The sequence below is a fragment of the Columba livia genome, chromosome 6 (assembly GCF_036013475.1).
Source record: "Columba livia isolate bColLiv1 breed racing homer chromosome 6, bColLiv1.pat.W.v2, whole genome shotgun sequence".
Taxonomy (NCBI): domain Eukaryota; kingdom Metazoa; phylum Chordata; class Aves; order Columbiformes; family Columbidae; genus Columba; species Columba livia.
Genome location: NC_088607.1, coordinates 26,447,042 through 26,468,059, shown reverse-complemented (window position 1 = coordinate 26,468,059; position 21,018 = coordinate 26,447,042). Strand labels below are relative to the sequence as shown.

The 21,018-nt window shown below is 37.9% G+C and overlaps 1 protein-coding gene across 5 annotated transcripts in view; it reads left to right on the top strand.

Annotated features, from left to right (window-relative positions):
- Positions 1-14,361, top strand: part of NRG3 (neuregulin 3) — a 467,171-nt gene extending 452,810 nt beyond the window's left edge. For all 5 annotated transcript variants that reach the window (XM_065067648.1, XM_065067647.1, XM_065067646.1 and 2 more), the window contains 2 exons: positions 5,075-5,245; positions 10,678-14,361. In XM_065067648.1, the coding sequence (XP_064923720.1) occupies positions 5,075-5,245; positions 10,678-11,185 (679 nt within the window). In that variant the 3' untranslated portion in view covers positions 11,186-14,361. The remainder of the gene's footprint in view (positions 1-5,074; positions 5,246-10,677) is intronic.
- Positions 14,362-21,018: the final 6,657 nt, after the last annotated feature.

The window sequence follows — 21,018 nt, the reverse complement described above, 5'->3', positions numbered from 1 at the left end:
GCCAAAGGAGTAAACTTTTTTTACTGGGATACATTTTGTCCGAAACATCTCCAAACCCCACATGAGCCTGGAAAAATCACAGCAGCTCTGCAGGTTCTCTGGTTTATGCTGTTATTAAACTACATTATTGTTTTACTTCTGCTTGCTACGGAATTATTTTGTCCTGTGTCCAGACCTGTTTTCACTGCTGGTGTTTTCAAGGGCACTAATGATAGGTGATTATTTCTTCAGATAACGAGCTGTCTGTTTCTAGTTCCTAAAACCAATACAATTTTGGCCTAGCAGTAAGACTATCATGGTGGGGAATCATTTGAGGTTGCTGAAATTTGACTGACCAATATCACTTAGTTCATTCAGACTACTAGATAATAGCAATTTTCCATCTCTACTGACCTCAGCTGCTTTCAAAGAATTACTGCAGAGACTAAGCTGAAAATTTGAATATCCACCGAATCCTACTCATAAAATATTCCACCTGCATTATGCACTGTTATTACAGTTGAAGAATTATATATCGTCTACTTGTATATGTAAAACAACTTTTAGTACTGCCAGAACTGTAAAATATACAATGTGCTCAAAGATTTGTCTCAGATTATCTGTCTTAATTTCTAACAGAGAGAAACAAATCAGAGTTTTTTTAATTATGGGATTGAGCTGTGATCCCTTTGAATAGCAGTTTGCTTGGTAATTAGTCATCCTGACTTTCATTCATTGATTCAGTCATCATTGATTTCAGAGAATACTATGATGAAAGCCAAACACAGAGGTTTTCAGCCTAGAGCAATTGTATTGTCTTATAAAAATGCCAAAATAGGATAAACTTACTCTAAAATTTAAAATAACTTGTGTTTGCATTTTTATGAACTTTTAACACCATGGAAAACAGCGCAAAGCCATTTTTTTAATTTAGTAAGCATTTTACTTTTTATGCTTCCAATAGAATTGATTCAGTTTAAGTTAAAAGAAAGCAAATTAAAGCTATTCTGTAAATAAGGTTGTTGAATGTCAAAGAACAAGTATTGATAAACTAAAGCAACTAAGAATGTAAAGGCAGAGGAAACCTGAAAGGGGGAAAATATAAAGAATCTGATATTTTCCCAAGGAAATAACATAGCTTTCTGGAGAAATTTACTAAAAAGAATGCCTAAAGGAAGTGGGGTGGAGGGGAAGAAACAAACTATATCACAGAGGGCAAGAAGTCATGCTTGAAGTGAACATTTCCAGAAGATATTGAGAGTTAAGAATTAATGGTAATACTGAAGGCCAGTAATTGTTCTTGCTGTATAAAGGAGTACTATACAGGAAGAGGCAAAGCTGATGTTGGAACAGAGATAATAAATTATATTGAGCAGCTAGGGCAATCCTGAATGAATGTATTTTTCAGTTAGGACGATTATTTGAGGACAAAGGTAGAACAGAAATAGAATTACATGTATGAAAATAGACATTACTACAGTCGAAGTGGAAGTAAAATGCAGAAATCAAAGCCATCAGGTCAAGATGGTCCATTTAATCTTGATCAGAGAAGTCTGGAAGGAGAACTGGCTCATGAAATTTCAAGTCTGGTAGCAAAATCTATCAAAATGGGATCATGCCATGTGATGATGGAATAGCACATGTCAAGTGTTTAGGAAGAGGAACAATTTATCAAAGGAACTGAAGACCTGTTATATTGAATTAGACTAGTCAAGGCTTTAGGACAAAAGTGGGGGAAACAGATTCACTGTGTAGTTGTTAAAAAAGGCTAAAAATTATCATGAGGTTTACCAGCAGCAGTTCCTGTGACACTACACTGATGACTTTCTTTGCATTTGGTGTAGATGAGCTAGATCTTTGCACAGCCTCAGTCAGCAATTGATTTCTGGTCACATGTGTCTAATGCCTTTAAGGGGAGATCCCATCTATAGTTCTAACTCTTTGTTAATGCTCTTCCTTTGTTAATGCTTTTCCTGTTCCTGTTGACAAAGTTACTTCTGAATGTGTTCATAATGTGATGTATAATCAATTTTGCTTAGTAATTAACTAAAAAGTAGTACAGGAGGATTTGCAAAGTTACTGTAAATTCACTGCAGGTTTTTTCCTCTTTATGAGCAGTGTTAAGGAAGATTCAAATGCATTTAACTGTGCTTGGGAGTTGTGTATGTGCCCTGAGAAAAAGAATACTCCACTTGCTGAGACAGACTTTGTTTTTACTCAGTTTCTCAAACTAAAGAAAATTTTCATGCAACAGTGAGTGCCAGCTTCTTAAGCAACTTTAGAGATGGTTGAACTGCTTTCATACTATTAATTTGTGCTTTTTCATTGCATTTCCCCCTAGTTTATGCATTACTTGTAAACCAGTTCAAAGATATTCTGCTTTTTGTTGTTCTGGAGTAATTGATTAAAAGATTTTAAAGACTTGTTTGCTACAGCTTTCCTTATTGGTCTGTTGTATTGAACAGCTCAGTTACGTGGGCTGAGTTCTTTTACCTAGTTAGACTGGAGTACAGGAAGGAAGAAACCATACTGATGGCAAAAGGAGAGTAAATTCCCTGAAGAAAACTGAAAGGCATTGTTTACCTCAGAGAGAGGAACACCATGTGAGCAACAGAGCAGAAGCCTGAGAGGGACTGTATTCACATTTTTGTAGGAAGAGTGTGTTGATTTTTACAGCCATTTTGTGAAAAAGAACTAACTTTTTAATGCTGGAGTTACTTTTTCATAGAATTTCTAACAAAAAATGTTACTATCTTGTCTTTGGTTCTTCAAGCAATGAGAGCTATCCTGCAGCTTGCAGCTGCACCATCTGTAAACATTTCCTCGTCCATCTAAGTCAGTCTTGTCCATGACCACAAATTATTTTGTTCATTGTCCCCTCCGTTTATTCTGTAAGAAATGTCAAAAGCAGAAGAACCTCACATTAGCAACAAATCAGTTGCTTAAGCTCTGTCGGAGTTGGAGCCACTGCAGTTGCAGGAAGATGTTGGCATGTGCCAGATCCCTTTGGTCTAATCAGCCTTTACCAGCCTGTAGCATCCAGTGTTAGATGTAGCAACGAAAATTTCGGTGCAAGTTGAAGGAAGTTCAGATAGGGCATTTATATGCATCTTTGGTGCAGTTTATACTAATTATCTCAGGTTTACCTGGATGTGTTATAATTATGTCTATTACAAATGCAGAGCTTTTGAGATTTTGCATGTGCCTGTTATTAGATGGAACACCATGTGCTGCCATCCAACGAGGAAGAGGCATAAGAGCATTAAACCAAGCACAATCAAACACCACCTTTCTAGTTTCAAATATTTGCAACCAGCCTAAAGTCTGTTAAGTTAATCAGTTTGTTGACTTTTCTAGTGCATTGATGAATATATTTCAATCAATAAAAACCCCTGAAATTCATTATCAATCATGAATTATTCATTCAGCTGCAATAATCTCAGACTCTCCTGAGCAGAAATTGTGAATTGCTTTGTGATGTGGTAATGCTATTTTACAGAATATGAACTGTAAATTACAACTTGAACTCAGCCTTCAGAATTGAAAAGCCAGTGTTCAAGTTCAACATTTTTAATTTTTTTTAGAAAAGTGTTTCACAGCATCCTTAATAGCGAAGGAAAAATCTATTTAAGGAAGCATTGGAAATCCTTGAGGGAGTGGTATTGCTATGGGTTATTGATCTTTTCAATTTAAAAGCACCAGGAAAGTCAAAGTGTGGAAGAGAACAGAGCACAGACCATGATGGAACATTGCTAGCTTGAGCAGGATAGAGACTATTGAATTTTTCTTACGTTTTGACTTTGAGGAGAAAGTTCAGTTATAATGGAAGTGTATGCTCTGAGAGAATTTGTCCAACATACTTGGTCCAAGGAAGAATTGCCTTGGGAGTAGATGTGGCCGTAACTGTAAATAAATTTCTCACTAGATATAAAATGCAGATTGCTTTTAAATCACATAATAATAGGAAAAGAGAAGCAAACTTATCAAAAGTCTTTTGCATAACTGAATTGTATCAGCAGCTGAAATTATTTGTGTAACCAAGAATAACGATTCTTAAAATGCATCTACAAAACCTATATTAAAATATCATTAAGGGTGTGACAGAATATCAGGTAATACACATTTCTGAGACCCAGGAGATGTCAAGAGAAATAGGAATAGCTGGAAAATTAATAGGCAGTCATTCTGTGTCATACTGTGACCTGTTGACAGTAGATACAGGTTATGTCTCACCTTAATTCTGTGTTCCTTTATTTTTGCATTAACAACAGCTGAATTTATGGTTAATATACCAGAACTATGTGGATTCTAGATATGTTCTAATTCCTGTGCAAAATGGGAAAAATCCAATCTCCTTCCAAAACACTTCAAAAACCTTGTTTACAAAAGCAATTTTCTGAAATAAGTAGAAAACTATTACTTGTTTATATCGTATTCAGTTTTGTATTAAATATCATATAAAGAAACAACATGGTATTTATCTGTGTAGAAAGAAGAAAATAATGAATGTACATAACACAGGAATAAAACAATATAGAAAAAAAATCTTGTTCAATAGGGAGAAAACTTGTGTCATAGGTATTTTCTTCAAGCTGCAGTTCATAAGCTTCACTAAGATTCTTCACTTATATTTTTTCCCAATTTAATCTTGTTGTATCAGGAAACAGGACTCTGTACGCTGATTGATGATACAGTGGGTTTTAAATCTAAGATCTAATTTTGAGCTCAGCTGTAGGTATGATGGAGATGTACTGTTTATTTATACTGTCTGAGGAGTCAACTCTGTATAGCAGGATTATGGTATTCAGCATGGAAAAAAGAAGCATCCTTCATCAAGTACAAGAAAATATTTAATATACCAGGTAGTTATTTTCATTCCTAGAAGTGAGGTGATGTATTAAATACGGCATAAACAGCAGCTAACTATGGATTATCGTACTACATTTCTACAGAGAATTTCTACTGACGTCATAGACGGCCACAGCAAAGTTTATAGAAACAATAATCCATCTGTTATTAATCTTGAATCTTTACTTCACAGAAGTTTACTCTTCTGCTGTGATAATTTTTACTGTACTCTTGGTGTTATTCCTAGAAGTCTCTCTTCATGCTGCAGCCCAGGACAAAAAAGTGGGATGCTACATAGAAATGCCTTTCGGAGGACTCCTCCCTTGCCTCGGGGTAGGTTCAATGGAATTACAGGACCAGCATATCAGCAGCTAGAAGAGTCAAGGATCACAGACCAGGACACAATACCTTGTCACGGGTAAGTAATAACATAACTGAAGTGAGCGAGTTTGTGAGCGGCTGCTGTTATGTGGTAACATACTTTGCCATTACAGTCCTTCTAACTTTATGGTAGTGTACTGTGGATCCAGGGTTTGTAGTACTGAGCAGAAGAATATTTTCAGCGTACTGGCTCTTTGAAGGTAATTCATTTTTGTTTGCCAGACTGCTCTTTTTAAGCCTTTCAAAGGCTATAGAAGGAGTGATCAGAACAAACTATAAGTGATTGGCAGCGTCACTCTTTATAACTAATGCCATGATGTGCAGTTCTAGTAACTTTTGTGTAACAATTTTTTTTTCCATCAGCTATGGGCAAAGAATAGAAAATAATTCAGAAGCCCAGCTTTCATGTTTTTAAAATAAATCCATGTACATGGCAAAATGTGTTTGCAGTAGACTGAAGACCTACCACTTCACATGGGCTTGTCTTTGAAAATGCACAAAGAATCCAATATTTTTTCTTTTTTAATTCAGCTTATTAGAATATGGAATGTGAGCTCCAGCTGTACATAAGGTCTGAATTTCAGAAGTGCTCCTGAGCACCTACAGCTGCCTTTGAAGTCTTTTGCAATTGCTGAGATATTTTGCATAATATTTACATATCCCTATGGATTTCCAAAGACTCTTCAGAATTACTACAAACACATTATGTGTAAAACTAGCAACAATATCAGGAATAGAATAAAACAACACCAGCTTCATTTGGACATGTGTAAATCACAACTAAGTTCAGCAAAGTGAACAGCTACACTGCAAGAAGGCAGCTGTATGTTTTGATGCTGGAACTGGCTTTATGAAATGCAGAACTGAGGTCACCTATGTGTTTAATTTTCCTCAGGGAAGCAAGGAGCTGTTATCGCTATCCACTCTGACCTCCTGTGAAATGAAAGCCACAAGCACTGATCCAGAACAAGCATTGTTACATGTGTGGTGTCTCTGCATGTGTGCACACACAGCTACAAATTTGCCTCATACTTCTTTCATTGTTACTATTTGCTGCTTCCAAGGAAAAACTTGTTTATTACTTCTTGCAGTAAATATGTAAATATGTGCTGCAGCCGCCTCCTAGGTTGAGAAGTGCACAGCAAAGTTGCCTTGTGGGTAGCCAGGTTTACTCTTCTCTAGGAAAACAGTCTATGATACTACAAGTATCATCTTGTATTGACCTTTATTTTAAATTTGCAGTTCTGGAAAAGGTTCATATTTGGACCAGACTATGATAGCTTCTGGCCTCAATCCACTAAAGCATTTCATCAACATTTTGTGTGTGAGGCATGTCTGTAGAATTAGACCTTCCTAATATTGACTCTAGCAATGGGACCTCTATCTAAAGGAGTTCTCTGAGTGCATCAATACATGGTGTTGTGACAGCGAGTCACAGAAGTCTCTGTATATCACAAATACAATATCAATAGTCTTCAACTAGTACTCATGGAAATGAATTTTTAAAATGTCACTGTTAGGCATGAAAACAAAAACAATTATTTGATCTTGTTTTATTACAATGTTTTACTGATGATGGTTTTTATTAAAATGAAGTATTTTAAGAGTGTAACAAAACTTTTTGTGAGTTATTTTGTGTTGCAGCAATGAAGTAATCTCTTCAACCAGAGCAGAAGAATGAACCTTATGTCTGAACAAAACTAAAAGATAATTCACTAATTCTACTTTATGTGGAATTCTTCTAACTTAGGAAAAGGTTTCCCTAGAATCACATGGCTTTTTGCCATCTAAATATCTTCTAGTTTCATAGTGTTGTTTTTTTCATTACATTTCCAGCCCAGATGAAAAGTTCCCTTGTGCTTTGTAGGAGTTACTCTCCTGCTTTTCTTCTCCCTTTTCACCTCCATCTTTCCCTATAGGAGGCACAAATCAAAGTGGTTTATCTCCCTAATTCTGTGAACCTTCTGAAGTTCATCCATCAGCAGCTCTGGCTGAAGTTTAGTCAGATTTTGTATGTTTATATTTGATAGAAAAGAGGCTAATTTGCCTGCTTAGTTTTTGTCTAGTCCTATATAAGTGCTCCACTGCCCATCCCACTTTGAGGAGAAAGATTTTGCTGCCTTCAAGAAACAGTGGATCTCATTATTTGCAACAGATCTCCAATATTTGTAGAATTTGAGTCAAATACAGTTATACCAGTTATTTAATCAGTATGCTACTTGAAGGAGTAGAAAAACCTGCTTGAAATGAGGGGCTTAGAGAAAACAAACTGTCTCCACGCCAGCCACATCTCAGAGACTGTTTTGAGTCCTTGAGGGTGTCACAAATCTACATGCAGTTAAGTGGACTAGCAGTTTAATCATGTGCTTTCAAGTGACAGCTTTTTGTGTTACATGGTATGAAATGTTAGAAGTGCCTTATAGCCTGTGTATGTGTACCTATAAAGATATATTTATGTATGCAAGACCCAATGTGTTACATGTACAGGTAGAAAACGGGGGGTGTCTGTCTAGGTCTATGTGCATACAAGGCTGAATCAAAGCCTGGTGATGCCACTGGAACAACTCCTATTCATCTTAATGGATGTTGTCATTAGGCTCATATACTGAGCACCTATAGCAACAGTGCTTATAGCAAAGCTATTGCTACTATGCTAAACAGAAAAAAATTCATATCTTAAGTTCCAGTCCTTTCTGTCTCTCTTTAATATCTGTTTTATGGGGGCAGTAAAATTATTATTCTTCTTTCAGTTTCATTCTTTAACTTAGACTCTTAAAAACTGTATAACATAATTACTCTTGCATATTTATAAATGTTTGAGTTTCTTATTTGCTTGGTTTTGGGAAGAGGGTGGAGAGAGAGCTGCACTTTGGAATACATGTGCATTAATGAATTTGTTCAGAGAAAATAATTTTTCAGATAAAAAAACAGATATCTTTCTTAGGAGGAACTAAAGTTCTGGGAAAGTTAATTATAGGAAAATGTAATTAAGATTCTGCAGTTATAGGTCTTAGTTTCAGTCTGCTGAAAACAGCAGCAGTGTGGTGTCACAAGTAGATGCATGAATCAGTTTGTAATTAACCAAAAGCTGGGTCTCACGTGGTCCAGGTGTAATATCCCTGCTAGTTGAATATCTTGCCTATTATACACGCTGTATGTGCTTTAATTCATCCTCAGTCCTCCTTTGAAAGCCCTGTGGGCACAGGGCAGAAACATGTAATTCTGGCATAAAATTGGTATGTCTGTCTGTACTTCAAAAATATTGTGGAAATATGCCAGGCATTGCTTTACATGTTATTGTTGCTGCCAATTAGTTTTCAAAATACCAAGAATAATTGAATATCTATTATGAAATTGGCAAATGTTACTGTTTTCTCACCACACTCATTTTAATTCAGTCTTTTCTTGGTTTTGCTTATATATCATCCATATAATACTTCCATTGCATGTGAAATTCATTAAAAACATTCACTCCCTTTGTTTTCAGGGTGCAGCCCAGAATATACTTAGGGCCTGAATTACCAAAAAAGGGAATAATGCAACTGATGCGATCTCTCCAGCTATAGTCGTTTGAACAATTATATAATAAGCAAAGGAAACAAGAATGGGCACAACCCAAAGGTCTGCACTGTTTTGTTTTTGTTTATTTTTTTTGACTGTCCTCCCTCGGGAATAATCTCCCTGGTCAGAATTAGTTCATACCAGTTCTTGAAAACTGTTCTAAAAAGGCCCTCCCTAAGCAGCTAGAAGTGTGTTTAAGCATAGTGCAAATGTAATTAACCAAAAGCTGAGTCTCAGCTGGCTCAGATATGAAAAGCATAATTGCAGCTGTATAGCATGTACAAGAAGTTCTATCACATATCCAAAAAAGCCGCTTGCTATCTTATTCACCTGGGTCCCACTTCCCAAAGCAGTATCTCTTTCCATCAGAAAGCAGCAAAGATCACAGCACCTACTTATCACAGGGCTCCCCGCGGTGTTTTCTGGTCTTCTGGGGATGCCTGGGGAGTTTTGGTACAGGGGCTGCACAGAGCTGCATGCCTGCACGTGTACAGGTTAATGTGTCAAACAGTTGTACAAACACGGCTTCGCCACAGATGAGTTAATTACAAGTCAGCAGTGCTCTGCTGGAAATGAGCCTAAAGATATCTCCTGCTTTCTCTGCTCTCTGTCAGCTTGCCAGGAGGATGGGGCCAAAGGAAGCCTTTCCAGTTAATTAGTGTTGTGTGCTAGTATTGGACTATGGCTGTTTCATGCACTTCACTTTCTTTTCCTTAGTTCTCTTTCTGCTAATGCCAAAAAGCAGCAAAGAACATACGTGTAGAAGACTATCCCTAGTGAAGTCCAGCAGGCTTAAGCAGCTTTCTGAAAAATACCCTTCAAGTCAGAGCTCAAAGCACCTGCTTCCACACCAGATCTAAACATTGCTTTCCTCATCTATGGATTAAATAGTGATATGATCACAAAGCTGATTATAAATAAAATATGTTCCAGTACTGAGGTGATGTCTTGACAACCATGATTAGCAGATACAGCACTCTAAGAGCACAAAATTTCCAGTGATACCACTTCCAGATAGGAAACATCTTCTTTTATTTTTGTCATTGCTTCCTTTCTTTTATATTTAGTATACTTTCCATTTATGGTTTTTTTTTTAAGTATTTCCTGTAGTGAAAAGACTTTCTGATCAGAATAATGAATTTGGCTTTGAAACAAAATGGAAATGTTGATAAAAACTCACCAAAGTTGCCTCACAATAAATAAATCATCCTAGGATATGTATTAATGGAGGATAAAGTATTTTTTGTGAAACATAGGTTTACAATATCAGGAAAACACAGACAATTTCTCGAGCCAAATGTATTAGATCTATGCCAGATGAAAACAAATCAGGCCAACATTCATAGTATGGGTGACTGTAAAAAAGACATGTTTTTCAGAGGTACAGTGCAATTAAGTGCTCTAATTGTTTGGAAGGGAGCACAGGCAATCATTTACATGTAAATAAAGACTACACAACCACACTTCATTTAAAGTTCTTTTTTTCTGCACCTTTCTAAAGTGTTTTCCTAAAATAGCCATTTGACATTGAGAGTTCCAATATTGAAGAAAGCCCCAGTTAGTAACGTAGAATGGAGTTTCAAATTTAAATTCAAACACAATGAGCTGTAATACAGTATTACAGCTGAAATATTTTTTAAAGGAATTGTCATTATTCTGATATACTGGTGGGCAAAATGAGACAGAGAAGAAAGCAGCAGTTTGCCACCAGCAGATCTGAGAATCAAAACCACTTCTCCACAGTCTGTTGTTTTCCCCAGGGCCACGCTATTACCAGGTCCTCCTAATGCGAGAGAAAAAGGACAGGTGTCTCTCCAGCACAGTTCACTGCATCTCGCACAGCTTTCCTGCTGCCGGTTGCATCTGACTGCTTGATGTACAACAGAAACTTCTTTTTATTCTTTCCAGGTGTTCGTCCAGTGGTTTAAAAACTCCTCAGAATACTTCAATAAATATGCAACTGCCTTCAAGAGAGACAACCCCTTATTTTAATAACATGGATCAGAAGGACTTGGTCGGCTATTCATCTTCAAGGGCCAACTCAGTTCCCATCATCCCATCTGTGGGCTTGGACGAAGCCTGCATGCAAATGCAAAATGTTTCTGAAGTAACAGGCATCAAATGGTGCAAAAACTCCTATTCAGCTGAACTTGTCAATGTGAGTTCCCCAGTCAGTAATTGTCTTATAGCAGAACAACATGAAGTGAAAATATTGCTAGAAACTGTGCAGGAGCAAATTCGGATTCTGACGGATGCGAGGAGGTCGGAGGACTATGAACTGGCGAGCGTAGAAGCAGAGAGCAGCGTGAGCGAAAACACAGCCTTTCTGCCCATGAGTCCCATGGCCAAGTCAGAGCGAGAGGCACAATTTGTCTTAAAAAGCAAAACGCAAAGAGACTCAGTATTGACCAAGTGACTTTGTGTGGGGGTTGTGGGAGGGGAAACAAGATCTGTGCATTCGATGCTTTGCTAAACAGGAAGGGAGGAGATTAAATACAAATTATTTATATGCATTAATTTAAGAGCATCTACTTAGAAGAAACCAAATAGTCAATCGCCCTCATATCATAGTGTTTTTTAACAAAATATTTTTTTAAGGGAAAAGTTCCAGGAGGGGTAAAGTGTACATCAGGTGCTTTCTAGGCAGGATTACACATACAGTTTCAGTTACAGAGCATTGTACTGCGGTCCTGTTCAGCTGTCCGAAGGCTTAGGCTATGCATCCTTTTTTTCAGTAAAGCCCAAGAACATTCCTAGATTCGTTTCTGGTTTCAGGGCAGAACTGGCCAGGGATTCAGACCCTGAGGAGCAAGTCCTGTCACACCAGCACATGCCTGGTCCCCTCTCCCCCTCTCCTTTTGGTTCCAGGTTCATACTGTGGAAAGAGGCATGCAAGTGTCTACTTCCGAGGTCTGGTACCTACTGTGGAATGACAATAAATCCCTAAATTGAGACAGATGCTTAACTCTTGACCTTACTTTAATGTGTCAGTCAGCCCAGGAAAGTCAATAGAAACATTTAGGAGCTTTGAGTTTGGCTAAGTGCGGAGTGGGATTAGGGTCTGCAGAGATGCAGTGGTCAGGAGCCTGCGGCTGCTCCATCCTCTGATAGAGGCTCCATCCTGCCTTGACAGGGAGTGAGGAAGAACAAGAGAAAGTGCAAAAGTGTGTATTGTGACAGGTTTGGGTTCCGTTTTTGGTTTGGGTTGTTCATTACTGACCCCTCAACATTCCGACACTGTTACGCTTTGAAGGCATTTGTAAGCTCTCAAGGAGCACTTCTGAGTGTGTGTGTATTTTTTTAGACTTATTTTTTATTACGGACTGTTCAGAGAATAGTCAGGGAGCTCCAATATGATAAAAATCCTGTCGATAAGTGTCCACACTGCCCTAATTTGTTCCTGCTTTCAGCTCCTCTGTCACTTTAAGTAATTGTGGCTTAGGTTTGTGAACTTTAAAGCTTAAACACTGCAGATGGTTCGGTACGGGCAGACCCACAAGCATGCACAGATCTGATTCGAATGGGGCAGTATTAGAGCAGATGGTTTTCACCAAATCATTCCCTGCAAGGGGACCAAGGCCTTAGAGAAGAAATGCCATTTCCTGGTTGCTGTATCCCAATCACGTTAGAAGCATTTTTTTCATTTTCTTTCTTTTTGAGTCCTTTTTTCCCCCATACATTTTAACATAATATGACAATAATTCTATGAATTGGGTTCAGTGACACATGCATTACTGTCTTATTTTAGTATTAAAATATCTGCCTATTTGTGGGGAATAAGAAAATAAACTATAATAAATAATTACTAAATAGCCCTCCCTGGTTAATGATTGATTTTAAAAAATTACGGTATCTACAGAATGTATTAAAATATTTCTTTGCAGCAAACTAATTGTTAGATTTATTAATGTGCCCCAGACTTTCCACTTCACAAGTCTCAAGACTTCCCAAAATAGCACAGTCGATCACACAGTGCTGTTGTATGTTGAGTCAGAATAAAGCAATATTTTAACCTCTGTCAAGTAAATTGGAAAAGAAATGCTGAAGGTGTATGTCATTTTTTTTTGTTAAGACAGTAAAAAAAAACAAATACTATTCACAAGTCTTCATTCTGCAAGTCTTATTTTGGGTTTCTTTTGTGGTTCTGTTTTTTTAAGATAACAGTGATGAAACTGTCTTGTTTACAGAACTTTCTATGGCTGTAATCTTTGCTGTGTGTTTTCAATAAAAATATATTTGAGGGCAAACGATGCTTTATGCCACAGGATGTAGCACACCTCATTCAGATTCCCTTCTTCAAAGACATGGAGTTTTTGTTGTAGCAGCAAGGTGGTTTCACCACGAGGAGTGGTCTCACCCTGATGTGTTTCTGCAGTCTGTTGTGGCTGGATGCAGTCTCACTGTGCATGAGCTGAGCTGGTGGCCGTGGGTACGGCCTCAGGCCCACGTCCAATAATCCCTCTGAAAGATGAGGTATATTAAGTGGGGCTCAGCTTTGCATCCCTACAATTGTGTGACTTTTCTGTCAACACTGTTTACAACCTGCCAGCTCAGGACATGAGCAAAGTGAGCTTGTGTCTGTACATAAGCCTCGTGAACATACCTGTAATATGAAAACCGGCTACTATATAAAGCTCTGATTAACTAATTTATGAAGTGTGATCACAATTAATTAATTGTTCACTATTAATTTCACCAAGAGATGGTCTCACTGCAACATAGTGCAGAAGCATGGCTAAACAGATGTTTCAAAATAATTTTTTTTCAATCCAGGTGTAAGGCCTTCTCACTGCAAATCCTTCCAAACCGCAAATTAACCTTTGGCAATGTATTGGAAACACACGGCAAGATTTCTGTTGAAGAAAGAACCATATCATAAGCAATGCCTTGATGGAGAGAATGTGTTCACTCAGCACTGCCAAAAGACCCAGAAAGAGGGGAAGAGCAATGTATTTAAGAGAATGAAATGTTTGTCTGAATGGTAGATGAAGGTTTGAAATGGTGAGGATATCTTCAGTTCATATTAGAGATGCGATCTTGTACTCAGCAAAGGATGTGTGACTGTTGTATGTTAACTGTTCTATTCAGTTTTCAGCATGTTTGAATAGAGAGACATTAATATTAACCATATGACAGACTAGTGTATTCTTTGTTAAGAGTATCGCTTCAGATTCTATTGAAACTGCCATTGTTTGCAGATGAAAAGAAAAAGGGTTGAAAACATCAAACTAGGTAGCCTTAATGTTGTTTGTGAGTTTCTGTAATGCAACTGTTTTCCTCCATGGACCTTCCTGTTCTATGGTGAATGTGACAACATTTTTTCTGAGGTCTGATTATTAATTATATAGAGGACACAAAAGAAAGTTGGAGTTGAACAGCCAAAATGGTAGGCCAAATGTTGCTTTACTTTTGACCCCTTTGGTCCCATCGAACTGAATGGATCAGAAGGGATGCAAGTCAGTGCAAAATGCAGTTCATTCCTAAAATTATATCTGTTGCTAGCCTTGGAAACAGACTGTAATCCCCCTAAAAGAGGTTCTGAACTCAGTCATTTACCTGTAACATAATTAAAATTTATATCTGACCTATGAAGTTCAAGTGTAGTCTAGTGTCAAAATTCACACACGCAGCATTACACTCGAGTAAACTGGGAGAACAGCTAATTAAATAAATCAAACTTTCTCTGAACTGAACTGAGAAAGCCTGCGTCTCTTCAGCATAATACTGTGGAGCAGAATTTTGAGAGGCGTACATCCGGATTTCCTTTTTTTCTCTGTAGAATTTCTTCAAAACAACCCTAAAGAAAACATCAGTCTGTAGAATGATCTCAGCATCTGAAATAGGAATTGTTAGTGACTATGGGCACATTTGATAGCATTAACCACTGAAAAACTTTTCAGTACATCCATGACCCAAAGCTTAAACATTCTAATTCTTGCAGGATCAACAAACACATCCCCAAAAAAGAGCTCTTCAGAATGTTTTTATCTAGCCACACTCTCAGCTGATGTAGTCAATGCAGTAATGGCAGTTTATATTAATAGAGGATTGTTTCCCAGATCTATTTGATGCCTAATTCAGTGTCACATAGTAGTTTACCACGAGATGTAAGGGCTTCTACACTCAGTGTGTGAATACCCTCAACAGAATACAGGGCAAGGTTTGGTGGCCGAGTGATTGGTTTGTCAAGTCTATCTTTTACAAGGGCTGAATATCACTTGACCAGGCTCTAACAGCAATGAACTTAAAGACCATGCGGCTAATTCCAATGTTATTCACCAAAATCCTACAGCTTTGGGTTTATATTTTGGAAAAAATAACGAGGAGATGACGTGCTTATGACCAAGCACGCACTAGATGTGCTCCTGAATCCAAATGTTCAATTATTTAATACATGTGTACTTCTCATGTAAGTAGGAAACATTTGGATTTTTCCCTATTCATTCCCAGCTTCCTGTATTCTAATTTTGGGCATTACTTGAACATTTCTTACTCTTATAATGTATTATGAAGGTGAATACCAAAGAAGAACTCTTCCAGAGTCCTAGCTGCATAAATGCAATTAAAGCTTGAAGAAGCAGACCTGGAATAAAAACTGGTTTTGAAAATGGCATAAATATCTATTGCCTTTCAATAAAATGGAATCTCCCTATAAACTGTTTTTCAATTGGCAAAAAAATGTGCTTATATGAAGTGAATTATCTGCGTTAATTTAAAATGCTTATCTTCAAGTAAATTGGGGAAAACAAAAATAGTATAGATTTTTCAGCTTTTGTGGTTTGTTTTTCTTTTTTTGTTTATTTTTAAATTTTATTTCACCAGCCCAACAGATCAGTGATCCCATTATCTGTATTGTCTGACACATAGTCTTAAAAGCTGTCTCTTTTTTGTGGTCCAGATGCTGGACTGGTAGAATTCCTCAAAGACAAAAAGATTTTATCTAAATTATATTAAAAAATGGTTAATAGAATAATATCCTTCTTTATCTTGCTAAAAATATAAAGTGATGCAAATCTTTTTCTTTTTGTATTGCATTATTATTGTAAGTTCATAGTGAGATTATTCTCCCTTTGTTTTGATGTGCAGTCGCATAAAAACAGCTGTGACACACAGTTTTCAGATTTTAGACTTTGCTCTTCCAAATCACCATATCAAACTGGAGGTTTGTATTTTAAATAGGAGACTTCATACATGAGATATAAATGAAATAGCTACAACAGCAGTAAATTATTAAGAAGTTTTTCTTAATTTTATTTTTATTACATAGCAATTACCGGATTGGGCCATAGAAACTGGTATTTTCTTGTAAGAAATACAGTCACAGAATATATTAATGGCAGTGGAAAGCCATTGCTGTAGCCCAGAACTGGGGAAAACCATAGTGGAGGAGATCACAGTTGCCTGCAATGTCTGCTGTAGAGGGTGAAAGTGCTTTCATCTTAATAGTAAATAACCAATCTATCCATCTGTCGAAACTGGCAAAAACTTAAACTACCTGAATTTATTAATGACTGTGGTGGTAGTATATGAGGAAAGTAAAAGGGTCAGAACTTTCCAAATCCATAATGCTTGTACTGTCTCTTGGAACAAAAGTGATTGCATTTTGATTCTTTATTATTAGAGGACAGTTTTCAATGCCTGCTGTAGGGACAGAGCAATCACACGACACTGGCAGGCTGCGTTGACACTTTCTTGAAAACATTCAGCAGTGTTCTTTTTGGTCAACAGTCCCGTAAACAAGGAGTGATTTCCTAGCACCCCACATGGCTATTCTTGTGAAACTTTCCAGATAAATAATAAACAAAAAATACGGCAAGACAACCTATATTTTTTTTCTATGAGGAACTATAATGTTTTATAGCTATTACAGAGTTTATTGATAACTGAAGAATGTAAATGAAGTACAGGATATAACAGATGTAAGTGGCATGGAAATACTGTATTTGTACTGTAGCTTTTAGTGATATATTCTGTAACACCATTGGGAGACCCACATGCAATTTTTTTTCTTTTTCCTTGACAGTGACAATGTTCTGTACCAGATCACTGTAGTGACTGAGCATTAATACACTCATCGTTATTCCTTGCTCTTCCATTGCATGGCCCACTTCTGGGCTGTCTTATGCTCACTCTGGTTTTACTGACATCACTGAGTTTGCAATGCTTCAGCATATTTATTCATGTTCAATTGTACCTTACCCTAAAAATCAAGAGTATCATTTACAGCCTAACTTTTAGGACACTGGCAGCGTCTAGTGAGTAAATTTAAGGCCTAAAACCTTCAAAATGTTATATGCTTACATTTGTCTGCTTTGGGTAGACCTAACGGGGGACCTTTCCCTTGAAGAAGGATTTTTGCATTTTGTGCTGCACAGCACTTTCCTGCTGTTCCTTCACATCTGCTGGTATCAATGTTTCCAGTCTCCAGGTCAGCTGCTCTCCTTGGGTTCTCCTGCCCAGCACTGGGAAGTACTGTGAGATTTCAGGCCAGAAGCCTCTAACTTCTTTCAGATCACCAAAGACCAGAAGTGATCTGAAGTGTCCAGAGCTACAGCTTCAGATGCAACTTTTTGTCTCTTAATACTAAAATGTTTCCAAAGGTTAAGACCTCTGACATGCATTGCATTAAATTATGCAATATAAATAATGCCAAAATTCATAAAATTAGGAGTTATATGGCAAATATTGTTTCAATATATGTCTTGCTTTGAAGGAATATGGAATGAGAGCTTTCAGTTGTGTAAATATTTGGAAGCTAAAAATACAAATAATAATACAAATAATAATACAAGAATAGAACACAAAGAGTAATTAATATTCAATTATGTCTAAAAGAAGATGATAATTCCTTGCTTTTTTCTGGAATAAACACTAGCAGCTGAGATGCATCATCAAGATGCATCAGAAACGAAAGAAGGCTCAGTGAGGCCAATTAACAAGTCATGCCAGTTACATATCTAAGCCCCTTTTTTAAGGAATCCAAGCTTGGAGTTTCGCTTGCTTGACAATGCATTAAGACGATGTCTCTTTTGTAACTTGAAGCTTACTGCTGTATGGAGCTGAGGGAAGTATCACCACATACCTCAGCATAAGCAGGACAGAAATGCTTTATAGGTTTCGCTTTGGCTTTCTGACTCTAATGAAACTCATTTGCTTTAGATATCTCTTATCTCTTCCAGGAAAGAATGAGTATGCCAAAAAAAAAAGAAGAGAAGTCTGAATACTCCACGCCTTTTTTTCAAAAATCTATCCATCGATACCAAGATCAGAGCCATCTGCTGAACTTGAATGTCCTAGAAATAGCTGAGATTTTGACTGTTTTTGATGGGGGAAACAGCAGCTAGCAGAAATATTACCACCCTCACCACCTCAGCAAGATGCTCACTGTGAACATTTTCTGGAGAAGAGGGTAGGGAGCTTCTCCTGGCTGTGGCACAGCTTTAAAGTGTTGAGTTTTGGAAACAGAGACTTCCAAAAAAAAAAAGTAAAATTTCTTGGTGGTTTTATTTTAAACTATCTGTACTTGAAATGCTTCTATTAACTATTTCTAAAAAGATTATACAAATCTAAATTGTAAACATTTAGATTTACATCACAATAACAGGGCATGGTTAAGATCTGTGTTTCATGTTACTCTCCTGATCCAGTTGAAGATTTCCCTGCTCATTGCAGGGGGGTTGGACTAGATGACCTTTAAAAGTCTCTTCCGACCAAACCCATTCTACACATTCTCTAAAAGTGTGTTAAAGTTAGTTCTTTTATGTATCGAATTGCCCATAAAATGCTGGAGATTTCTGTGCACATCAATGGCAACTTTGGGTTTTACATGAAAAGGTAAATAAAACTAATATATTTGCAAAGAAAAAAATAGATTACATAAAACTTTCAGATCAGACTCTGGTGTTGTACAAGTGGCAGCTGTTTCACTGAAAGCACAGTTACAGTGAAGGGAATGTGGCTGCCAGAGGAAGATATTTATGGTGGGTCAGCAGTTGAGCTGACTGAAATAAACCCCAGGGTTCCACCCCTGCAGTGCTCACCTCTGCTCCCCTCCAATGCTGGCCTGCCCTGAGCCCCGGGCTGGCTGCAGCTCCTCCACCAGCGGCTGCACCAAAAGGCAAGTGTCAGCACTGACTTCTGCAAAGGCTCCTCTCATTAAATCTAAATGAAATAATAGGAAATAAAAATTGAAGAAACCAGTTCTCAGTTGCTGTCAGGTTATACAGAGTGCCAGCAGAGGTGTTGATTTACAGTTTCTGAGCCTCTGGCTCACGGTTTGACCTGACCTGTTAGTTCCCACTGCCTGAGCTGGAGCAACCTGAACAGAAATCCCTCTGCCCATCAGGGTAATTTCAGAACAGCATGAAAGCCGTTTGATTCCAACTAACATTTTTTATATTTCATTGCATATTCTCCTTGATTATTGCAGAGGTGAAGCTGCTTCCAAAGTCTTAAAGTTGTCATCACTGATTTGTCTTTGCCAGAGTAACTGGTCGTGATCACTCAGCTTCAGTTCTGACGGTGGTGTGAGGTCCTCCCCCTCTACAGATCAAAGCTGGGTCTTGCAGTCCAAAATCATGTATATGTACAAGCAAAACTCTCCATACTTGTTCTGCAGCATTCGTATGCATTCAGATTCAAGGATCAGACGCCAGGATGATCTTTCACATTATCAGTTTTATTTTAAAAAGCTATATTTTAAACATAATTTCCTATGTCTGTTCTCTCTATGTTGTATAGGGAAGCAGTGAAAGCAAATTCAGCCTGCCTGCACTTTCATCTCAGCTAAAGATGTCAGGGTTTTTTCCAAAGCAGCTCAAGAGACAAAGTCTTTAAAATTCTGACCTCAGAGGAGGAACTGATACTCTGGCGGGAGAGGGTTATTCTGAGCAGATGTTGTTCATGTGTGTGCTTATCTAGTCTGTCTTTCTTCTGAAGAAACCTGTACCTAAAAACACTTAAAACATTAATTGAAGCTAAGGCAAGAGTTGTGTTCTGCTTTCTCTGCAGAGAAGACAGCAGCATATCTAAAGGCTAATTACCAAAAACTTTCCAGGTGGTTCCACTAATATTCACACAGACTGGTAATGCTAAAATGACTCTCTATGGTTCGATCACGCTTATTTGCAGGCTGTGATGTATATAAACTGGTACCATATTTTAAATTGTCATTGGTTTGTATTATCTCAGGATGGACATCCAGAGTGCTCAGGACAGCATCTACCATGCCCCTTAACCTCCATCTCAGTTTCTTTTGACCAACAGACATTTCTATTACACAGGCGGCAGTGACACCTCATTGCCAGAGTTGTGGGTGCCCCACCAAGCCCCACATCACTTTCCGGCAAGCAGAGTAAACCAGTCCTGCCCTCAGCCTCACAGGCAGCACTCTGGGCTGTGAGGGAGCATCTTGCAGACTCAGCCCCGTCGTCGGGGCAGGAATTGACACCAGGTTGCACAGTAGGGGAGGCCTCCTAAGCTAAAAACAAACAACTCTCCCAGGACTGAGATAAAAGGGTGACGTGGAAAAAACCCTGCAAATCACAGTCCTGTAAAAAAAAAAAGCTCCACTGTAACCCTGTATAGATGGGCAAGAACATTTTGATTTTCATGTTGATTTCTCCAGTAACTAGAAGCAGTCTTGCATCTACACTAATTTCAAGCTGTCTGTGGTTGGCTTCAGACAGTAACGAGAACACATCACTGTATGAATGCCCATGCTCTGGGAAGGTACTTTAGCTCATGGGCAACTTTCTGTCCTTGTGGGCAGAATCTGGGTAACAGCACTTTGCCCGTTTTCCTTAATTAGCTGAGAGGAGGCCAGGCAGTGCCCTGCACTGCTCCCTCACCAGCTGCCATTGCAACTCAGAGCAAATCCTCATATTGAAAGCACTTAAAAACGAAGGTGATGGAAAAGTGGTTTCTTCACTGTGACCTATACAGCTGGGATAGTTTGAAAAACTGAAAAGGAAAAATTGCCTTTGCAAATCTTGTGCCTGATTTATTGGTTAAATAGAGTTTCAGTCTTCACTGTTTACTCAACAAGCAGTTTAAGCTGTCCAAAATTAAAAGTGTAATGACTGGCTCCCAGAAGTAGTCTTAATTGTCACAAATCCAATATTTCAGACTTTTTGCTGAGCACTAATCAAGTAGAGTCAGGCTTCTTTTAAATAGATGAACTTTTGTTGTAGAGTTACACCTGATTTCATGTTTTCCTTGACTGAACACTAGATCCTTTCCACATTACAT